The sequence below is a fragment of the Vanellus vanellus genome (assembly GCF_965231255.1).
Source record: "Vanellus vanellus genome assembly, contig: SUPER_30_unloc_1, whole genome shotgun sequence".
In the NCBI taxonomy this organism is placed as follows: domain Eukaryota; kingdom Metazoa; phylum Chordata; class Aves; order Charadriiformes; family Charadriidae; genus Vanellus; species Vanellus vanellus.
Window position 1 is genome coordinate 62,929 of NW_028128971.1, and position 12,327 is coordinate 75,255.

The window sequence follows — 12,327 nt, forward strand, 5'->3', positions numbered from 1 at the left end:
GCTTGGCATCCAGTGATTTAATTCAGGTTCAATCAATTGGCGCAGCAGAGGTGCTGCTCCCCCAGCAGACAAGCACCCACAGCCTCTAATGAAACATCAGAGCAGTGACAATCGCTGGAGGGAAGAGATTTTGGGGAGGTGCCTCAAGAAGCTCCAAGGAAACTGCACACCCCCTCGTCCCTCCAGATCTCTGCACATTGCACGTTAATAACCACAGAACAGTTTGGCTGGGAAGGGACCTTAAAGTCCCCCAGTGCCACCCCCTGCCCTGGCAGGGCCACCTCCCCCCAGCCCAGGTTGCCCCAAGCCCCGTCCAACCCGGCCTTGAACACCCCCAGGGATGGGGCAGCCACAGCTCCTCGGGGCACCCTGCGCCAGGGGCTCACCGCCCTCACGGGGAAGAATTTCCCCCCGCTGTCTCCCCTAAATCTGCCCTCTGCCGGTGCCAAACCGCCCCCCCTCGTCCCACGGCTCCCCTCCCTGACCCAGAGTCCCTCCCCAGCTCTCCCGGAGCCCCTTTAGGCACTGGAAGGGGCTCGGAGGTCTCCCCGGAGCCTTCTCTTCTCCAGGCTGAACCCCCCACCTCTCCCAGCCTGCCCTCCCAGCAGAGGGGCTCCGGACCCCCCAGCATCTCCGGGGCCCCCTCTGGCCCCGCTCCACCAGCTCCGTGTCCTTCTGCTGTTGGCACCCCCCAAGGTAAAACAGGACAAGGAATCACCAGGGTACACCTCAGGAGGACGAACTCTGGGGTGGCGCAAGGCAGGCAAAGAGCGAGCTGCTCCAGCCCCTACCTGTACTCCCTCTCCTGCAGGATTTCCACCGGGTCGAGTCCTCGGGGTTTCTGGATGGGTGTGATCCGGTTCTGCTTCTGGTGGAGCTGCACCATGGGGGCCGGCTGTGCTGGCTGCCCCGGAGACTGCGTCTGGGGTGGCATCACAGGTGATGCTGCGGGAGGCACCGCCGGCGGGGCTGGCGAGGGCCGGCCGGTGGGCTGGGGGGGAATCAGTTTCTGAGGTGTGCTAGTGGGGGCTGCAGCATTTGCCATTGGTCCTGCGGAAAAAAAGAACCCAAAACACAGCACTGTCAAGAAAGCGGTGAGGAGAAACACCCCGAGTTCCCCCCGCCATGGGAAGGGAAGCGGCTCTGCGTATGCAGAGCCTGGCTTTGGCACAGCTCACCGGCTCTCCCCCTCACCTAAAGCCACCACTGCTCCACTGTGCCATAAATTCAGCAGCAAATAAACCCAATGGCCTCCTTCCCCAAACGAAGCCGCTAAATTTAAACCAGCTGGCTCAGAAAGCGCATGCGCCGCCTCATAAAGCTGCAGCGGCAGAACGCACCGATGAAACCAACTCTTCAGAGAGCTCAGTTGCCATTTACGGGATTTTAACCAGAAATCTCCCAAGATTTCTCCCCCACCCTGGCACGTCACTTTGTTAACCTCCAGCCCCTAACGAGCTCATGGTTCCATGTCGCGGTTTAAAGGGGTTTTGCTGCCACCGGAGCCCTGGGTCTCACCTTCCGGCCAGGGCTTGGGGGGGCCACCGGGGGGTTGCCCAGGCATTCCTGGGGGAACTCCTGAGGGTCCAGGAGGGGGCATGTTAGGCCCTCCTATACCTGTGGAATGGCCATAAAAAACGGCAAAAAGGAAAAGAAAGAAGAAAAAAAAACACATTAGGATGTTGATCTCTGCATGTAAATACCAGGAACAAAGTTTCTCCTCCCGTTCAGGAGAGCCTGACCAGCAGCTACTCTTTTTGCAAGCACGTAACCCCCCGCCCCGGTGTGTGTCCCTGCCCACCACAGCCGGCTCCGGAGGATGAATCAGTCCCCCCCAACACACCAAACCGCCAGAGAAGCCTCACTGCCTCCACAGCAGCCGGGTGGGATGAATCTGAAGCCCCAGCCCCTGGCAAGTTAACGGCCATGAATCACCCAATGGTTTGGGCTGGAAGGGACCTTAAAGCCCCCCCAGTGCCACCCCCTGCCCTGGGCAGGGACAACTCCCCCCAGCCCAGGGTGCTCCCAGCCCCGTCCAACCCGGCCTTGAACCCCTCCAGGGATGGGGCAGCCACAGCTCCTCGGGGCACCCTGCGCCAGGGGCTCACCGCCCTCATGGGGAAGAATTTCCCCCCGCTGTCTCCCCTAAATCTGCCCTCTGCCGGTGCCAAACCGCCCCCCCTCGTCCCACGGCTCCCCTCCCTGACCCAGAGTCCCCCCCAGCTCTCCCGGAGCCCCTTTAGGCACTGGAAGGGGCTCGGAGGTCTCCCTGGATCCTTCTCTTCTCCAGGCTGAACAGCCCCAATCAGACGGGCTGTGCGACACGCAAATGGAAAACCCAAACTGGACAACAGCAGAGCAGCGGCAAGGTTCAAACCATGCCAAACTGTGCCACAAACGCCCCACCACCAGCAAACCCCGGTGCTGCCAGGAGGAAAGCCGGGGCAGCACTCACCGTGAGGTCTGTTATAGTTTGGAGGTGTCGGTCCCGGTCCAGGCCCTTGCACTGGTCCTTGCACTGGTCCAGTCCCGGACACGGAGGGTGGAGGTAGTGTCGGCATTTGCTGCTGCATTCCAGGCATGGGTCTCTTGCCCTGCACGGCCATCTGAAGGTGGTCAGGCAACGGCTGGCCCCGGGCCAACATCTTGTAGGCCATGATCTGAGCTCGCAACTGGTGCAGCTGGTTCTGGTTAAAAGGGGTCGGGCCCCGGTTCTGTTGCCCCAAAGCTTGGGGGTCAGTGCCATCCAGGGGGACTCCTCCGGGACCCGAGGACATCTGAGGGCCAGAGGACGGACCGTTAGCCGGAACCGGACTGGAGGCATGCTCAGAACCGCCCAACGGAGAAGGGTAACCTGGAGGGAGAGAGCCAGTTAGATGGGAGGCGAGGCGCTCGCTGTGACAGGCATGGGAAGACTGAGTCAAAAGAAAAGGAAAAACTAGAAAAAACCCTCCCCAGTGGAGCCCACAGCTGCTTTAAGCCTGGAAACCTTGGGAGCACTATGTCCTTCCCAAAATCCAGGATTTAAACCAAGGAAAGTTCATGGACACAAGCAGCTGTGTGGGAACAGTGCGCTCGGCGTACGATGCCATACTGATCTCAGCACAGGAGACCAGGACGCGAGGAGGGACAGACAGTCCTTCTCCCAGTTTGACTTTTTCATGCGATTCTTTGCCCGTTTTCACACCTATCCTAATGGACAGCTGATACAAACAGATGAGGGAAGCAGAGCCACAGGTACTGTGGGAGCTCCAGACTGATCCACAGCCCTGCCCCCTCGAAAATAAGATGGATTTTTTTCTTCCAGAAGCCAACCTTGAGAGTGCTGATCCATGGGGCTGGGAGGAGGACCCATTCCTGCGTGCCCGCCGGGCCGCATCCCCATCCCTTTCATCTGGCTGTAGCGAGGATCCTCGGTTATTCCCTTCTCATGCATGGAGTCCATGGGCTGCAGGAGAAAAGCGACACCCCAAAAATCAGAGACCTGCTTACACCGCTCCCAGAGAGGGAGGAAAGCGAGCACCGGTGGCTGTGCCACCCAACGCCGGCACTGCGCAAAGGCAGTAAGGATGTGCCGTTTGTGTCCTGGCACTGCCAATGTCCTCCCCAAAATGAAAACCTATTTGCTGGCAAAATACTGCACGCCACCGCAAACCACCCGCATTAAATGGTGGGGTGGGGAATAAGCACAGGGGGATGTTTAAAAGAAACACGACATTGCTCAAAAGCTTTTCCTGTTTGTTTTTTTCCTCTAGGTCTGATGATGCCAAAGATGATTGAATTAACTGAGAAAAAGGGGGTTTAGTTGACAAAATAAAGCAAAAAAAAAACCCAAACCCAAATGCTTTCATAGTAGAAATGGAAAGGGAGAAGGGAGGCTCATTTTCCTCAAGCTCCAAATTCCCAATGAGAGAAACCTTTACGAGATGTTTCACTCTCATTCTTATTTCAGAATTAAACTCCTCAGCCCCCACCGGCAATCCAGAAGGGAGCCCGAGAGAAGGGCATGATGCCCTGATATTTGGGGTAAGCAAAACCACAGAATCACAGGACGGTTTGGGGTGGAAGGCCCCCCCAGTGCCACCTCCCACCAGCCCAGGTTGCTCTGAGCCCCGTCCAACCCGGCCTTCAATGCACAAACTCCCCTCCCAAATGTACAAACTCAACTCTAAAACAAACCCTTAACTTCTCAGACTTTCTGTCTCAAGGGAAAAGTGCTGCGTGAGCACCCGAAAAAAGTAAATTAACAGGAAAACTAAGCTACCTAACCCATTTTTGCTCTTCTTACCAAAATGAAATGTCTTTTTTCGGTGCTGGCAGCGGGCAGCGCCCCCCTCCCCTCACCTTGTGCATCTGATGCATGTTGTCCTGAGCGTAGCCTCCCGGCCCCTGGGGCGGCAGCGGGTGTCCCGCTGAGGGCGGCCCGGGGCTGGGTCCCATCATACTGTGTGCCGAACCGGGCGAGGGGCCGGGGCTGGGTCCCAGCATGGCCCCCGGGGAGGGTCCCGGCCCTGGGGAGGGTCCCGGCCGAGGGGTTCCTCCCATGGGAGGATCTGGAGTCGACATCTTCACCACGGGCGCCGGGAAGGGGGTCCTGTGGTTGGAGAGCTCGTCTCAGCCGGAGCCACCGCCGCCGCTCCTGGAAGAGCCCCCAAACTGGGGGCAGAAAAGGGAAATTGGGGTTAGGGAGAGGCAGCTGCCCGCAGGCACAGGACACAGTAACCCAGAGCAAAGTCCTTGCTAATGAAGCGAGAGTTCATTAGCGACTCCAGCCTCGTGGGTTTCATAAAGCCGCAGGCTTTAGGAGCAAGAAAGCACTTCCAAACCCATCATCCTCGCAGGGCACTGAACATTCCTGGGATTTGGGCAGCACACTTATCCAGGCCACACAGAAAGTGGGGTTTTTGGTTAATTTAGGTGGTTTTATACCAGGTCCAGGAGTGATATTTTTGCACAGACATTGAAATTGATATAAACTCGTCTCGCATGGGCTTCAGCTTCCTGCAAACGCAACTCCAGAGATGTGTTGCAAACGCAACTCCAGCACCCAAACAGTCCAGGGACTCACTCAAGTCAAACAGGCGATTTGCGTGGAAAAGTGTCTCTCTTACGCAAGAAACCAGAATTTCGGGTTAATTCCAACATGGCACAGAAGAGCTATTTAAAAAAAAAAAAAAAAGAGCCACCCATACCTGTTTGGGGTTTGGAAATGTATTTGCGATTCCAGCAAACAGGCTGAGGGCTGCAGAGGAGCCCGAATCCCTCCTCCGGTCCCCAGGCGGGATCAATTCCACTCAGAGTGCTATTCCCATGGTGGGAAATCTCACTTCTACCACTGTGAGTATAATCCAAACCGGAAAACAAAAGAGAAAGTGAATTTATCTGTCCGGCAAGTGACATGGGATTTATTTCCCCTTTTCAATGAGGTTTGATGGAAGATGTGGACGGGGAATTTAGCCTCGAGGGATTTGCTCGGGGAGCAGATCTTGTGATCAATACTTATGTCTGACATCACTTCTGTGGGGTCAGGAGCTGCTGCAGGCAGCGAGGGGGAACACCCACCTGGGGCCAGTCCTCTCCGATATCTCTACCGACCATCTCAGGGCAGGGCTTAACACACCAGTTTGCCGCTGGTATTAAACTGGGAGGTGCCATCCGCTCTCTGGAGGGAGGAGAGGCTGTGCGGAGGGATCCAGAGAGATCAGCGTTGGGTGCTCATCAACAGCAGGAAAATTAAAGAGAGCAAATGCTGACTTTGCCCTGGGACGGAGCGAGGCCGGGGAGGGGTAAGGACTAGGAGCGGAGCCGCAGTCGGGCGGTGCACTGGGTACCAGTAACGCCGAATAGTCAGTCCAGAGCGCTCTGGCTGCCGGACAGGATGGTCCTCACAGCTCCCTTCCTGTTGAAGTACACCCCTCGCAACTGGGGCTCAGAAATAGCAGAAACAGGAATTATTTTGACTTCAAAACACAGTGAAAAGTGGAAGCGCGGGGTGTTTTTTTAAGCCTGTGGTTGCGGTGAACACAATGCCCTGTTAACGCAGGAAAACAGCTCCGGTCCTCGGTGCTGGCTGTGCTTCTCCGCTCAGAGCCCGGCGGGATGAGCCATGGGGACAGGGATTGGCAGCGTCACCCCGTTTTCACCTAAAAACGTGGCCGTGCCGCAGCTTCTGCAGGATATAAAATCCCCCACTCAACATGTGAGCCAGATTAACCCGTTCCCACACTGGTGGGGCAGCGGATAGAAGCTAAACTTGGTGTAAAACGCAGCCGCAGAGTCATCCCGTCCAGTGCTGGTGGTTTTCTGAGTGGCAAGGCCAGGGAGAAACACGCCCGTGTGCCACTGGCACCTGGTTGGGCAGGTAAAACGCTTGGGAAGGCAAACACACGCCCTGGGTTCCGCGCTCTGATGAGTACCACTGCCGCCAGCGTGAAGAGAAACCGCTGCTGGAGGATCCCACGGCAGCAACGTGGCCGGGAGGAGGATGCAGGGTGGAGAGACAGGGCACCCCCGGGTTAAATCTGCAGAAATCCAGGGCACCGGCAAGGCTGGCGCGCGCCCTCTACGGGCGCAGCACGAAGAGCTCCATTTTTAAGGTCAGGCCGTATCACAGCTCCTCCGGCGTTCATCTGCAGGGCTTCCTCCTCCTCTACATCTTTACCAAGGCACAAATTAGGGACATTTCTCAATAATTAAACGGATTTTAACAGGTGACTGCAGACACTTCCCAGCTGCTCTTCGTGCTCGGGATGAAGCCTAACGAGTGCAGGGTCGACTATGCCTCGCCGAGCCGCTAACCCTCCCTTCCAGTTGGGGGCCGGGTGGTGTTTCATCGCCATTCGTTCCGGCAGTTAGTGGTTGCGGGTGTTTATTTTTCATTTTCCCCCTGCGCTGTCGGTAAACACGCCGGAGCCGAGCGCTTCCCACAAACCTGGGGCTGAAAGGAACAATCCTGTCCCAGACCACAGCAGCTCTCGGATCCATGCTCGTCCCAGTGCCAGGGGAATTCAGCCCCTCGTGTTTTCACACATACACAGGCAAAAAAGGTGCCAAGCGGCGGGTAAATGTAGAACATGCCTAAAAACTTCCCTTTCCCCTCATCCCGACTCTGCTCAGCTCCGCCACAGCGCCAAACCCATAGATCTAATAACCTGAAGGACCTGCAGGCCATGCAAAGGGTAAGCAGCCTCACAAAATTCAGGCTCACTTCCCGCTGGAAAACCCAGACTTGATCCCGCTCCTGAAGCGCCTTTGAAGGGACACAGGCACCTCTCTTGTCTTTGAACAAAAGCATTGCGGCTCTTCAGGCTTTACATTTCCCCATTTGAAAGAAAACAATATTCAATACTCACGTCACTCGCCAGCACGTCTGGAATCGCGGGGTCACTGCCTCAGAAGGGGGGGAGCGGCAGGACCTCAGGCCGCAGCGGTGCTGAGGCTTTCAGCGCTCTCAGGTAAAGGGAACCGAAATGCGATGGGCAGCCGCTCTCACTCATTTTTCGCAGTTTTGAGCAGCTGCGCCAGTGCCAGGTATCGTGAAAATTCAGCTTTTTACAGCTGCAGAGCCTCTCATTTCCAGGTGGAGGGGCAGCCCGCCTGCAGACACCCGCAGCAGAGGGTAGGGGTTTATCCCCGAGTTATGTCCTTCCAGCCCTCAGGAATCTTCCTCCTTCCACCCCCAGAGGGAAACAAAGGCTGCAGGAGCCGTTTTGCTCTCCTCCTGCCACGGCTAAAAAGGGAGTGAGGACTAACAAAGCGTTTTTGGGAGGAACGGAGAGGTGCTACCTGCCTACCACAGGCAACTGAGCCCCGCTCGAGCAGGAGCCACACTCCTGGCGCTGCCTTGTCCAGGAGAGAACCAAAATAAAGAGCATACTTCATGGAACTTTACGGAATTGTGAAGTACTTTTCCATTAAAAGCAAAGATCTGCTCTTCTCTGGCGCTGCTGGCGCCCCAGGCCTAGGCCAGCACCAGCATTACCTCTCCACTGCAGCAATTTTATTCTTATTTCTAAGAAAAAAACCTCATCTGACCCCCTAAAACATCACCCACGGGGAAGTCCCTCACCAGCGCTGGATGCTTCTGAGGGGAGGAAACTCAAAATCCAGGCACCTACCTATGGGCATGGAGGTCTGCGATCCCTCACGGCGCAGTACTGGCGTGGTGGCCAGGGGAGGTTTTGGGACCGGGAGGTTTTAACACAACGCTGCAGGGAGGGAGACACAAACGGCAATTAATTAGTCAGCACCTGTCATCGTTGTTAGTTGGCAGGGCAAGAAGGGCACTGCTCTCCATTTCGCCCAGTCTGAGAGAAGCAGCAGCGCGTTAGCCAAGCCTTAACACCATGTGCTACTCGTTAGCATGTTACAGATGTTAAATTAAAAATGCAGTGACCAATTTGATGTTTTCTGGGGGAAATTTGCATACTTACAGGTAGGTTAATTCCTGTCTGAGGGTGCAGGGGAGGGGGACACCCCACCGCTCCCCCCCTGCCCCATCTCCCCTCTGCCGAGGTTACCGACCCACAGAGGGAGAAGCCATCTGGCGAGCGGCTGCTGCCATCACGTGCCAGCGAGGCCACCGGCACATAGGGGCCACTGCGCTGGTAGCCAACCCCTCCCCACAGTGAGCCCCGGACCCCCCCAGGGCAGGGGGGGATTTCGGGGATGGAACGGGGTGAAGGCATGGCCTGGTGATGTCCGCCACAACCGTGCCGTAAACACACAACGGCAATCAATTAAAGAATTAAAATTAATAACCGGCGTGTTCGCTAAGGCCACGGCAATTCCAGGTGCTCCTGTGCAAAAACACATCTCGCTCCTTTCCACAACCATAATCTGATTTAAAAAAAAAAAAACAAACCAAAAAAAAACCCCAAAAAAACAAACCACCAAAAACCCAACTAGATCGTAGGCTACAAATTGTTATTAAGTCCTCAATTACAGGAAGAAAAAAGCCTTCCTTAATTAATTCGAGCCATTTGTCAGGGATGGCTCGCTCGATTAGCCTATTTATGAGGGCGTTTTCATAACGTATAGAGCCAGGAGAGGCGGCTGGGGGAAAAATCAGCTACTTCCCTGAAATCCCGGGTTATTTTGTCCACTGGTCGGTTAAAATCACCTCCCCACCCTGAACTCGGGGGAGGCTCAGCCCTGAGTTTTCTTGTCTTGGGGAAAAGGGTTCAGGATTTTTAAGCTTTTCGAAAGTTTTAGTGTCGAAACAAGCCCAGAAGCTCAACTGGCAGAGGGGGTAAATGAAACAGGCTGCTCGTTTCTTCCTTATCTCCGCGAAGCTCATGAATTTTAAGCGGCAGCTGCACAAATCCCTTAATTACTACCACCCCTCCACCTGCCACCTCCTTCAGACTCTGATCTTCGAAGGAGGAAAATAGAAATTATTCTAACAGGGGAAATTAGCAGCAGAGCCCCTGGGCTTACTCACCCGCCTCCCCCTCCGATCCCCACGACGAAGGGGGTCAGCAGAGTCAGAGCGGCTCCAGACAGCGCCCACCAATTGGGGTAAAAAAGAAAAAAATATGGGAAAAAAACCAAACAATCCTCCTAACCTGTATAAAACCTCTGTTACCCTGCACCTTGCTGGGGAAAGCTAGAAATCATGCTCTCCTGGCACAAGAAAATGCTGTATTTCACCTCAAAACATCTGAACGCCACACAAAAATAGTTTAGGATTATTTTTCCCACAAATTGAGGACTTATTTATAAAAATAATCACCAAGAGCTGGGTGTTTCTCTGCAGCCCGGCGCCACAGGGAGCTCCACACAGGGTGATGCTCATGCCTGGCTTTAACGCGTCGGGAACCCGCAGCCTCAGGAAAAGGGATGGTTTGGTGACTGCGCCCCCAAATCCCCTCCCCCCTGTGCCAGTGGGAACCCCTGGGAGCAGCCCCAAGGACTCCTGAGAGCCCCCAGGGCCCCCCAAGTGCCTCCAGGGACCCCACCAAGAGCCCCGATGGCAACACCACCACTAAACAAAAGACAGCGGCGTCAAGGGCTGCGCCGCCAACAAAGGGGAGGCAGATTCGCCCCCTGAAATGGAAGACGCCATGTGAGACCCCATCCCAAATCTGACCGAGAGGGGACAGCAACTCCTCGTCCCTGTCAACATCGGGTTTGTCAGGCTTTGTGTGGTGCCAGGGCACTTCTGTGGGGTTTTTTGCTAATGAGCATCGTGATGATGAAGAACATACCCCCCCCGAAGATGGAGCCCTTGCTGCGCCCCATTCCCACCAGTGATGGTGGCTGCACTGGATCCCCCCAATCTAAGGGCAGCCTTTGTGCTGGGAAGAGGATGGATTCCCAAGGGGACCGAGAGTGGGGCAGCTCCCGGTGGAGCACAGGCCAAGGGAGCCCCTCCTCGGGCACCATGACCCTCAAAAAGGGTGCCACTGCCCCTCAAGATGGGGAAAAAAATGATTAATTTAGGGGTGGGGAGAACAGGATGGGATGGGAGAGATGAGATGGAGAGAGGCTGATCCCGACATCTCCAAAATGAGGAGAGACCCCCACAGCCTGAGGAAAGAGATGCTGAGTCCCAGAGAGCCCCCCAAAACTGGCCGGGAGGGCTGAGGGGGGTGTGCGACTGTGACAGCAGCTGGGGAGCATCCTGGGTGGGAGGAGGGGGTGAGCAGCCCAAGAGGAGGGTGTGTAACAGAGAGGGGGGACGGTGTCCTCCAGAAGGACAAAGAAGAATCGCTGGGGAGGATAAAGAGGACAGGGCTTAGAGGGGTGGGGTGGGGGAATGCTGCCCCACAGAGAGGGGTTGTGTAAAAGAGGGGGGGGCTAGGGGCACATGGTGCGGGGGAAACGGGTGGATTTGGGGGAGAGTGCCCCCCCTTTTGAAGGGAGACACGGAGGAGGTTGGGGGGGGTGGTGGTGGGGGGCACTGCGGTGTCCCTGACTCCCCGCAGCAAAGGTAAGGGACAAAGGGGGGGGGGGGGGGGGGCAGAGCCAAGCCTTTCTGGCCCCCGCGGTGGGGAGATGGGGGGGGCCTGGAGGAAGGAGGCTGGAAAGGGGGTACCACGGCAGGGGGGGGGCGATGGGGGATTGCTGCAGAGGGGAGACTGAGATGGAGGAATGATGAAGGGGTGAAAGGGAGGAAGATGCTGGGGGGGTGTGGGATGCTGGGGGTTGGGGGGAGCTGAAAGGGGGGGATACGGGGGGGGGGCTGAAAATGGCGACTGAAGGTGGAGGGATGATGAGGGAGCTGAAAAAAAGGGGGCTTTAAAGGGGGATGAGTGCGGGGGGGAGCTGAAAGGGGGGACTGATAGCAGAAATTAATACTGAGGGGAGGGGGTTAAAAAAGGGGGGGAGGATCCTGGAGGAGATGCTGAGAGGTTGAAAAGCAGGGGGTGCTGAGGGGGGTGAAAAGAGAGAATGAAAGGGGGGTAGGGGCTGAAAGCGGGGGGGGGGTGGGGGCTGCGGAGGGCTGAAATGGGAGGAGGACCCCCGCTGAGGCGGGGGGGGAGAGGATGGGCTGAGGAGGAGGATGATGGGGGGAGGGAGGAGACGGCGGAGCCCCCCCCCAGCCCCGAACAATGGGCAGCAGCGCTCCGCCGAGCTCCCGTGACCCTCCCGGGCCGCCGTACCCCCCCCATAGCCTCCTCCGCCCCTCCATACCCCCCCCAGCCCCATTCCGCCGGGCCCCGCCCGCCCTTACCGCGCTGGCCGCCGCAGGACCCGCTCGCAGGGCTCATCCCCCCCGGGCTACCCTGTCTCCGCCGGGCGCGGGGGTGAACAAAGGAACCACCGCCGCCGCCGCCGCCTGAGGGAGCGACGGAGACGCGCGCGCTCCCGCCACAGGCCGCCCCGCGCGCGTGCGCGACGCCGCACGCACGCACGCACGCATGCATACACGCACGCGCGCGCGCGCGCGCGCAGTCGTCCCTCCGCTCCCCCTCTACCGGGGGACTGACCAATAGGATGACGCCCTCCGCCAGCGCGGCCAATGAGAGAACGGGAAGGAGGGAGAGAGCTCCTCCTCCCGCTCTTTCTCCGAGCCCGCCCCCTTCGAGCCCATTGGTGGAGTGGGGGCAGCAGGCGCGCGCTTTGGCCAATAGGAGGAGGCGGAGCGCAGCCGGCGGGGAAAGGGGGACGGGCGGTTGGTCCCACCCCACTCTCGGCGCGGCAGCCAATGGGAGGCGACCTGAGAGGCTCACTCCGCCTGTCTGTCTCCCGCTCTTGCAGCCAATCAATGCGGGGATGAGTGGCCTGGCGCGGGCTCCATCTCCGCTGCAGCCAATGGGGAGGCGGGAAAGGGAATGAGGGCGGGAACGTCCCGCTTCGCGGGGAAGGGTCGGGGGGGAGGGG

General features: G+C 57.6%; 1 protein-coding gene across 6 annotated transcripts in view; it reads right to left on the bottom strand.

Moving 5' to 3' along the window:
* SMARCA4 (SWI/SNF related BAF chromatin remodeling complex subunit ATPase 4) overlaps positions 1 to 11,701 on the bottom strand; it is a 30,932-nt gene extending 19,231 nt beyond the window's left edge. For 3 of the 6 annotated variants that reach the window (XR_014270138.1, XM_082499721.1, XM_082499720.1), the window contains exons 1-7: positions 11,678 to 11,700; positions 8,118 to 8,207; positions 4,345 to 4,656; positions 3,316 to 3,448; positions 2,456 to 2,854; positions 1,519 to 1,617; positions 792 to 1,050 (exon numbers count right to left, since the gene is read on the bottom strand). Coding sequence is in view for 5 of the 6 variants with exons in the window: in XM_082499721.1 (XP_082355847.1) it covers positions 792 to 1,050; positions 1,519 to 1,617; positions 2,456 to 2,854; positions 3,316 to 3,448; positions 4,345 to 4,566 (1,112 nt within the window). In the remaining variant the exon portion in view is untranslated. Of the gene's footprint in view, positions 1 to 791; positions 1,051 to 1,518; positions 1,618 to 2,455; positions 2,855 to 3,315; positions 3,449 to 4,344; positions 4,657 to 8,117; positions 8,208 to 11,677 lie in introns of all 6 variants that reach the window. The other 3 variants (XM_082499719.1, XM_082499718.1, XM_082499722.1) reach the window with 2 other exon arrangements.
* Between the last annotated feature and the right edge of the window lie 626 nt (positions 11,702 to 12,327).